The sequence below is a fragment of the Scylla paramamosain genome, chromosome 43, assembly GCF_035594125.1.
Source record: "Scylla paramamosain isolate STU-SP2022 chromosome 43, ASM3559412v1, whole genome shotgun sequence".
NCBI classification, from domain to species: domain Eukaryota; kingdom Metazoa; phylum Arthropoda; class Malacostraca; order Decapoda; family Portunidae; genus Scylla; species Scylla paramamosain.
In genome coordinates, this window is record NC_087193.1 from 3757184 (window position 1) to 3767183 (window position 10000).

Here is a 10000-nt window from a genome sequence, read left to right on the forward strand (position 1 = left end):
CCGTTACCATGACAACAACTCACAGAATCATAAGTGTAGCAACGATAAAGAAAATATGTGAGAGAGAGAGAGAGAGAGAGAGAGAGAGAGAGAGAGAGAGAGAGAGAGAGAGAGAGAGGGGGGGGAGACAATTGATAGTGGATCATTTACTGGTAGTTTATTTTCTAAAACTATTTATGTTTTTATGTTTTTGGCGTAAAAAAATAAAATAAGTGAAAATAAAACAAAGTAAAATATTGAAATGCAAGTAAGCAAGAAAGAAAAGAAGAAACGAAGGAAGAAAGGAAGGAAAGGAGGAAGGAGAAAGCAAGAAATGAGGGAGGGAAGGAAGGAAGGGAGGAAGGAAGGAAGGAAGGAAGGAAGAAACGAATAAAAGGGAAAGAAAGAAAGAAAGAAAGAGACGCAGAAAGGAAATAAGCAAGGAAGGAAGGAATGAAGGAAGGAAAGGAACGAAAGGAAGAAATGAAGGAAAATAAGAAGAAAAATGAGCGAAAAAATAAAATAAAATAAAGACGGGTTTAATTTCTGCATTTCATCTCAAAGGATCTATGAGTTAATTAAAGAACAGGATTAAAGAACAGGGAAGATAGCAAAAACGAACGAGGGGCAAGGAGGAAATGATAATAAAGATGGAGGAACGGAGGAATTGATGATAAAGATGGAAGAATGAAGGAAAGGACGATAAGATGAAGGAAGGGATGATAAAAATGAAGGAATGAAGGAAAATGTGAAGATGGAAGAGAAGAAGGAAAGATAATTGAGAGAGAGAGAGAGAGAGAGAGAGAGAGAGAGAGAGAGAGAGTCAACAACCACAAATATGTATCGAACCTTTCTTTCATGGTTCATTCAGAGATTCGAACCCTGCGACACACACACTCGTGCACACACACACGCACACACAGACACACAGAGGCAGGCATTCAAGACACACGCACACACACACGGGAAGAGATTGGCTACGTACACAGCAAATAGGGTGAATATAAGTACATGTAAGTATTTTATGAACCATACATACAGTGAAGTTTACACACACGGGGATAAAAAGAGGAATAGAAGGAAAATAAAATAAGAAAGAAGGAAGAAGGGAGGATTAAGAGGGAAGCGAAGGAACAGGCAAATATGAAAGATGGAAATAAGGAGAATGAAGAGGAGGAGGAGGAAGGAGAAAAAGAAAAAGAAGGGAAAGAGAAGGAAAAAGCAGATATGAAAGAGAAAGAGACAAGGTTGATAACAATAACACACACACACACACACACACACACACTAGCATAATGATATTCTTCAACGTAACATAATCTGAAAATTTTCCTTTTACCCTTTTTCCTTTCCTGTTTTCTTTCACTTTTCGTTTTCTTTTCCTTCTTTTACTTTAATTCTTTAAGGTACGGACAAAATAAAAGAAAGAAAATGATTGTCTTTTTAAGGGAAACTAATATATTCCTTGCATTTTTTTCCCCTCCCTATTTAACTCTTTGTTCGAGAAGTGAGAGAACATGAAAGAAAACGGATGTCCTTATAAGGGAGACTAATGTATTCTATTCATCATTATTTCACTTTTCTATAACGATGAAGTTTGCATTGCTTTTATGGAGTTTAGGGACATTATTAAAGTGATTATGTTAGGGAGGGATAATTTTGGGGGGCAGTGTTCCTTAGTAATGTCTAAAATCAGATTATTATTATTATTATTATTATTATTAACGAGTATTTTTCTGATTCAGCTTCTCCTCCTCCTCCTCCTCCTAACCTAACCTAACCTAACCAAACCACTATTCTGCTATTCTTGTTATAACTACTATTCTACCATTACAAACTACCAGAGAGAGAGAGAGAGAGAGAGAGAGAGCGGCGCGGGGTCTCTGAAGCAGTTAGCACGAAGCAATAACTCTGAGTTCGGAAAGGTTCACTCGGTGCTTCGAAAAGTGGCTAGTTTAAAGGGATTCTCAGAGAGAGAGAGAGAGAGAGAGAGAGTATTGCGCAGTAAATAATTTTCCTCCCTCCCTCCCTCTCTCTCTCTCTCTCTCTCTCTCTCTCTCTCTCTCTCTCAGGTGCGTTAAAACACCTGAACACCTGAGCAGAGCGCCCCTGCAGCTTCCGTTACCATGGCAACCCCGCACGCACGCACGCACGCACCCACACACACACACACACACACACACACACACACACACACGATTGTTGTTTTCATTACGAGCAGTTTTTTTTTCCTTCCTCTCTTTCCTTCGTTCCACACACACACACACACACACAGAGAGAGAGAGAGAGAGAGAGAGAGAGAGAGAGAGAGAGAGAGAGAGATGATGCTTTCGTGACCTTTATGACAGATGTGTGTGTGTGTGTGTGTGTGTCGATGTCCGTGGCTACTACTACTACTACTACTACTACTACTTTCTCTCTCTCTCTCTCTCTCTCTCTCTCTCTCTCTCTCTCTCTCTCTCTCTGTGTAAGCACTTCTCGGAATAAAAAAAAATAAGAAAGGAAAAAATAAAAAGATTATATTTTTCTCGTAAATATTTTCCCTCGTGAGTTGTTTCCCGGCAACAGATTCTCTCTCTCTCTCTCTCTCTCTCTCTCTCTCTCTCTCTCTCTCTCTCTCTCTCTCTCTCTCTCTCTCTCTCTATTTAAACGAGCCAATCAGGAGTCAGGACGTGTTTAGTGGCTTATCATCGGCTTGAACTGTGACGTCATTGTGATTCTCGCCTCTCATTTGCTGGAACTTGTGGCCCTACGCTCTGCTTGCTCCATTATTGGCTGTTGTTTATTATTGATGACGAAATGAGTTTTGAGAGAGAGAGAGAGAGAGAGAGAGAGAGAGAGAGAGAGAGAGAGAGAGAGAGAGAGAGAGAGAGAGAGAGAGAGAGAGACTTCAAAGCTCCAATTTTTGCCTTCGTTTCAAATATTCGAGCCTATGACGCGCGCGCGCGCGCACACACACACACACACACACACACACACACACACACACACACAGTTGAAGCTATTATTTTATAATCTCTATTCCTACTTTCTATCTTCTATTCTTGTCTATCACCATTATTTCCGCAGATTCCCTTTAAAACAATATAATCTCCTTGTAATCTTGTAACACACTTGAATCCTTTTAGAGAGAGAGAGAGACTGCATCCCTTTCTGACACAAATAGCCTCCCTTATACCTTGATCCTCTTCCTAGCACCTTGATCCTCTTCCTAGCACCTTGATCCTCTTCCTAGCACCTTGATCCTCTTCCTAGCACCTTGATCCTCTTCCTAGCACTTTGACCCTCTTCCTAGCACCTTGACCCTCTTCCTAGCACCTTGATCCTCTTCCTAGCACCTTGATCCTCTTCCTAGCACCTTGATCCTCTTCCTAGCACCTTGACCCTCTTCCTAGCACCTTGACCCTCTTCCTAGCACCTTGATCCTCTTCCTAGCACCTTGATCCTCTTCCTAGCACCTTGATCCTCTTCCTAGCACCTTGACCCTCTTCCTAGCACCTTGACCCTCTTCCTAACACTTTGATCCTCTTCTTGATCCTTTTCCTAACAACCTGATCTCCTTCCCAACACCTCAATCTTTCTCCTGATTCTCTTCCTAACATCTGTATTTCTTCCTAACACCTTGATCCTCTTCCTAACACCTTGATCCCCTTCCTAATATCCAGATCCTCTTCCTTACTTCTCGAATTTCTTCCTGATCCTCTTCGTAACACCCAGATTCTCTTTCTGGTCTTCTTCCCAACACCCCGATCCTCTTCCTACACCCTGATCCTCTTCCTACACCCTGATCCTCTTCCTGACACCCTGATCCTCTTCTTAACATCTTGACCCTCTTTCTAACAATTTGATCCCCTTTCTAACCTCCTGATCCTCCTTCTAACACCTTGATTATCTTTCTATCACATTGATCCTCTTCCAAACACTTCGATCCTCTTCCTGATCCTTTTCCTAACACCTCGATCCTCTTCCTGGTCTTCTTCCTAACGTCTTGATCATCTTTCTGATACCCTGATCCTTTTACTGACACTCTGATCCTTTTCCTAACACCACGATTCTCTTCCTAACATCCTTATCCTCCTTCTACACCTTGAGCTTCTTCCTAACACCCTGATCTTCCTTGACACCTTGATCCTCTCCTAAGACAACCTAATCCTGCGAACAGAACCCCATAAGCTCCTCCTTAACACTCAAATCCTCTTATAACGAGATCAGATCCCATTCCTAACTCAAATTCCCTTTTAACACTCCCAATACTCTTACATTACCCTTCCTAACACCGATATCCTCTTTATAGCAAACTTAGACCCCTTATAACATACACAACCCCTTAGAATTTCCTTCGCAACACCCAAATCCCCTCTTTAAACATTCATTTTACACTCAAACATCTTAGAATTGCCTTCCTAACAACCAAATCCCTTTTCTTAAAATTCAGGTCCATTTTAAACACACCCAATCCCTTAGAATCGCCTTCGTAACACCCAAACCCCCTCTCTTAACACACAGATTCTTTTATAACACACTCAAACCGTTAGAATCTCTTTCCTAATACTCATATCCCTTTATAGCACACTCAGACCCTCTTAATTCCACTAATGACACGCCTTGATCCTCTTCCCGGGGTGACGTGAGGGCTTCGTGACGCGCAACCCTTTCCTGTGCAGTTCCGTGAAGCCGTGACGGGGAATTGACTGGCCCGGTTTGAATTATCGTCGAGTTTTGAGAGCGTTCCCACCACACACACGACACGATTCGATTACTTATACTCTGCGCGCGCGCGCGCGCGCGCGCGAGAGAGAGAGAGAGAGAGAGAGAGAGAGAGAGAGAGAGAGAGAGAGAGAGAGAGAGAGATTTTTTCCCTTTCTTCCTTCCTCCTCTACCCTCCCTCCTCCTCCTCCTCCCATCATATAATGAGGCATGAATTCATATAAGAGATTTTCAATTCAATTATTCCGCATTGAGAGAGAGAGAGAGAGAGAGAGAGAGAGAGAGAGAGAGAGAGAGAGAGAGAGAGAGAGAGAGAGAGGAGCAAACAGTGACCAAAGTAATGCTGTTACTACTACTACTACTACTACTACTACTACTACTACTACTACTACTGCTGCTACTACTACTACTACTACCCGTTTTTTTTATTTATTCATTTTAATAATTTCAAATTAATAATCTTAAATGTTTTTCTTCCTTCCTTCCTTCCTTCCCTCCTTTCCTTTTTTTTTTTTCTTTTCTGAATTATTTTTGTTCATGCTCCTCTATCTTTACTCTTCTTCCTTTCTTTCACTTTAATCCTTCCTCAGAAACAAGAATTACACACACACACACACACACACACACACACACACACACACACACACACACACACACACACACACACACACACACACACACACGAACATAAAAGAGGAAAATGAATAGTGTTTGTACAAAATATTCTGGCCACTTTCTTTTTGTGGGAAGAGGAGGAGGCGGAGGAAGACGAGAGGATGAACAAGGAAGAGGATGAAAGAAACGAAGTAGCAAACAAGAAGGAATGGGAAGGAGTGGAGAAAAAGAGGAGGAGGAAGAAGAATAAGAGAAGAAAAAATGAAGGATGAAAGAAGAGGGAGAAATAAGAAACAAGAGAAAGAAAGGAAGGGAAGGAGAAGGGAAAACAGATAAAGGAAAAAAAGTAGAGAAAGAAGAGAGAGAGGAGAGAGAGAAGAAGTAAGGAAGAAAAGAAAGAGGAAGAGGAGTAACAAACGAAAGAGAAAACAAGGAAGCAAGAGAAAGAAAGAAAGTGAAGGAAGAAAGAAGTAAGAGATAGGAAGAGCTATGCAAAGAGGAAAAGATGAGGAGGAGGAGGAGAAAAAGAAAGAGAAAGAGAAGGTAGCGAGAGAGAGAGAGAGAGAGAGAGAGAGAGAGAGAGAGAGAGAGAGAGAGAGAGAGAGAGAGAGAGAGAGAGAGAGAGAGAGAGAGAGAGAAAAGAAAAAAAAATAGATGAAAGAAATGAAAGAGGAGGAGGAGGAAGAGGAAGAAGAAAGAGAAGTAACAGACGAGAGAAAGAGAAGGAAGCAAGAGAGGGAGAGAGAGGAAGAAGGAAAGAAAAAAAGAAAGATAAGGAGGAGGAGGAGGAGGAGGAGGAGGAGGAGGAGAAGACCACCTGTGAATACTACTACAGTTTACTTTCCGCGGCCTCGTCTTCGTTCGGACGCGTGTCTGTGACTGCGACTTTGGCTTCTCTCCCTCTCTCCTCTCCCCTCACTTTCCCTTCCTCACGTCTCACACACGAAAGGAAAGAAGGAGGGAAGGAAAGAGTGTTAGTAGATGATAGAACGAAGGAAGGAAGGAGGAATACGAGTTTAAAATAACTTGTCAGTCAATTTAAAGGTGAAAATAATTAATAGCAGGTGTATATTTCATTTAATGAACTTTTGCCACACACAAACATATCTGATTTTTCCATTTTTGTTTTCATTTCACCTCATATCTCACTTCCTCCCTCACCTACTCACTTCTAGCTCACCTCCTAGCCTCTGTGACTCACCTGCGCACCTGTCCGCCTGCCACTCACCTGCCTCAACCCTTCCACACCTGCCTCACACTTCCACTCACCTGAGGAGTTCGAAGCGGGCGAGTTTAGAGGCGAATTTTGAAGCTGTGTCTACCGAATCCTCACTAACCACCATTATACTGTGTGTCTGCCGCCTCTCTCTCTCCCTCCCTCTCTCTCTTCCTCTCTCCCCTCTCTCTCTCTACTGACTTGCGCACTACCTCCCTCCCTGATGCTGCCAGACTTCCTCCTCCTCTCTCTCACTCTCCCTCACTCTCATTCTCTCTGTCTTTCTCTCTATTTTCGTGATTTTTTTTTTCTTGTTTTGGTTTGCATTCTTTCCTCTCTCTCTCTCTCTCTCTCTCTCTCTCTCTCTCTCTCTCTCTCTCTCTCTCTCTCTCTCTCTCTCTCTCTCTCTCTCTCTCTCTCATCCCTTACCCTTCATCTCCTTTTCCTCATCTCCTCCTCCGCCTTCTCCTATCATTCCACTTCCTCTTCCTCCATCTCCTCTTCGTTTCTCTTCCCTTCCGACTCTCTCTCTCTCTCTCTCTCTCTCTCTCTCTCTCTCTCTCTCTCTCTCTCTCTCTCTCTCTCTCTCTCTCTCTCATAAGCCTCATCATCTTATTGCTACGGTGAAAGACAGAGAGAGAGAGAGAGAGAGAGAGAGAGAGAGAGAGAGAGAGAGAGAGAGAGAGAGAGAGAGAGAGATTCCTTTCCACACATTTGTCACTCATTATCTCTACTACTACTACTACTAATACTACTACTACTACTACTACTACTACTACTACTACTACTACTTATACTACTGAAGCACGAACAGAAATAGTAGTAGTAATAGTAGCAATTATAATGTAGAGAATATAAAAAAGTAAGAGAGAGAGAGAGAGAGAGAGAGAGAGAGAGAGAGAGAGAGAGAGAGAGAGAGAGAGAGTCCATCAGAGTATAGACAAGTAAGGTTTGATCAATATTGAGAGACAGGACAGAATACAACCTGCCTTCCATTACCCATCATGCCTCACCACCCCAGCCCATCCCACCTCCCCCAGCCCATCCCACCTCCCCCAACCCATCCCAGCCTCCTGCAGCCTATCCCAGCCTACCCCAGCCTATCCCAGCTTCTCCTAACCTTTCCCAGCCTATCCCAGCCTATCCTAGCATGGACCAGGCTCCCCCAGCTTTCCCCAGCCTCTCCTAGCCTATCCCAGCCTTTACCAGCCTATCCCAGAGTTTCACAGCGTATTCCAGCCTACCTCAGCCTATCCCAACCTACCTTAGCCTCCCCAGCTTGTCTAATCTTTTCTTATTCTAATCTAATCTAATCCAATCTAATTCTAATCTAATCTAATCAGTTATATTTTAGTTTCTTGTCAATATATCACAGCCTCTCCCGGCCCACCACAGCCTCTCCCAGCCTATCCCAGTCTCTCCCAGTCTCTCCCAGCCTATCCCAGTCTCTCCCAGTCTCTCCCAGCCTATCCCAGTCTCTCCCAGTCTCTCCCAGCCTATCCCAGTCTCTCCCAGTCTCTCCCAGCCTATCCCAGTCTCTCCCAGTCTCTCCCAGCCTATCCCAGTCTCTCCCAGTCTCTCCCAGCCTATCCCAGTCTCTCCCAGTCTCTCCCAGCCTATCCCAGTCTATGCCAACCTCTCCCAACCTGCCCCAGTGTATTCCAGATATTATATTAGTATTTTGATTAGGATAGGTGTGTGGGGGGGACGACAATAAGATAAACAGGTGTGTTATTGCATTAGTTCACTTGAGTCACGGAGAGGCGTGTTTACCTGTTAATGGTGGCACGCTACCCGCTACCTACACCTTTCTACCTGATTGCCTCTCTCTCTCTCTCTCTCTCTCTCTCTCTCTCTCTCTCTCTCTCTCTCTCTCTCTGCAGGCAAGGGTATGGGGGAAAGAGAATATTAACCAAACTTGATCGTCATTTTTCATTTTGCATTGTTTACGTTCACTTAATGTTTTAATAAGGAAGGATGGGTGCATAGAACACACACACATTCTCTCTCTCTCTCTCTCTCTCTCTCTCTCTCTCTCTCTCTCTCTCTCTCTCTCTCTCTCTCTCTCTCTCTCTCTCTCTCTCTCTCTCTCTGAGGTATTAAGACAAATTACAGTTACAGGAAAGTGAGAGGAGGAAAAAAATAGATGAAGGGAGGAAATGGAGGAAGATTCTGGAGAAAATGCACTCCTCCTCCTCCTCCTCCTCCTCCCTGTCTTATTTACACTTCCCTTTGCATTCTCTCTCTCTCTCTCTCTCTCTCTCTCTCTCTCTCTCTCTCTCTCTCTCTCTCTCTCTCTCTCTCTCTCTACCTTAGTTTCTCTTTTTTATTTATTTTTGTGTGAGTTCATTGTTATTCTTGTTTTGTTAGACGTATTTTTGTCTTCCTCCTCCTCCTCCTCCTCCTCCTCCTCCTCCTCCTCCTCCTCCTCCTCCTCCTCCTCTTATTCATTACCCTATATATCTCTCCCTTTATTGTGCCTTTTTATACCTCCTCCTCCTCCTCCTCCTCCTCCTCCTCCTCCTCTTCATTGTCTGTCACTGTTTCTCGCACGACCTTAGTAAGGGAACAATCTCTCTCTCTCTCTCTCTCTCTCTCTCTCTCTCTCTCTCTCTCTCTCTCTCTCTCTCTCTCTCTCTCTCTCTCTCTCACGCTCCCTCACTCTCCCTCTCTCTCTCTCCCGTCACTTGCTTGACTGCCACTGAGCGACACAGACGGACATTCGGACAGGTTAGTGAGGTAGTAGTAGTGATGGTAGTGGTAGTGATGGTAATGAGTCTTTGTGGTGGTAGTAGTAGTAGTAGTAGTAGTTATATTGATAGTGTAATGAATGTTATAATAGTAATAGTTTAATGATTAACACGTTCCTTAACACTTTATACTCTCTCTCTCTCTCTCTCTCTCTCTCTCTCTCTCTCTCTCTCTCTCTCTCTCTCTCTCTCTCTCTCTCTCTCTCTCTCTCTCTCCATTACTTAACCTTCCTGTCCAATATTAACCCTTCTGTACACACACTTTCTCTCTCTCTCTCTCTCTCTCTCTCTCTCTCTCTCTCTCTCTCTCTCTCTCTCTCTCTCTCTCTCTCTCTCTCTCTCTCTCTCTCTCAACATTTAATAGTGACCAAGGTAAATATTCTCTCCCATTTATTTCTTTTCTTCCTTCCATCCCTTCATTCTTTCCTTTTCCTCATTATTTCCTTTTTCATTCTTCTTTTTTCTCTTCCTCCTTTTCCTGTCTTTTCATTCCTCTTTTCCTCCTCTTCGTATTATCTTCTTCTTCCTTCTCCTCTTCTGCCTTTCTATTTCTCTATCTTCTTCTTTTCCTTCCTCTCATTCTTTTCCTCTTCTTCCATTCCTTCCTTCTTTCTTTCTCCCATTCTTCCTTCTTTTCATTCCTCCCTTACTTCTCTTCTTTCCTCTTCCCATTTCTCTCTCTTTCCCCTTCCATCTCCAGTACTTTCTTACCGTTTTCCTCTATTCTTCCTTC

General features: G+C 43.3%; 1 protein-coding gene and 1 long non-coding RNA gene across 2 annotated transcripts in view; one reads left to right on the forward strand and one right to left on the reverse strand.

Moving 5' to 3' along the window:
- The window catches only part of LOC135093422 (uncharacterized), an 18242-nt gene extending 11524 nt beyond the window's left edge, over positions 1-6718 (reverse strand). Inside the window, exon 1 of the mRNA XM_063992699.1 lies at positions 6571-6718. Coding sequence (XP_063848769.1) covers positions 6571-6644 — 74 coding nt within the window. The 5' untranslated portion in view covers positions 6645-6718. The remainder of the gene's footprint in view (positions 1-6570) is intronic.
- LOC135093423 (uncharacterized) overlaps positions 889-10000 on the forward strand; it is a 22103-nt gene continuing 12991 nt past the window's right edge. Inside the window, exon 1 of the long non-coding RNA XR_010263351.1 lies at positions 889-992. This is a non-coding gene — a long non-coding RNA (uncharacterized LOC135093423). The remainder of the gene's footprint in view (positions 993-10000) is intronic.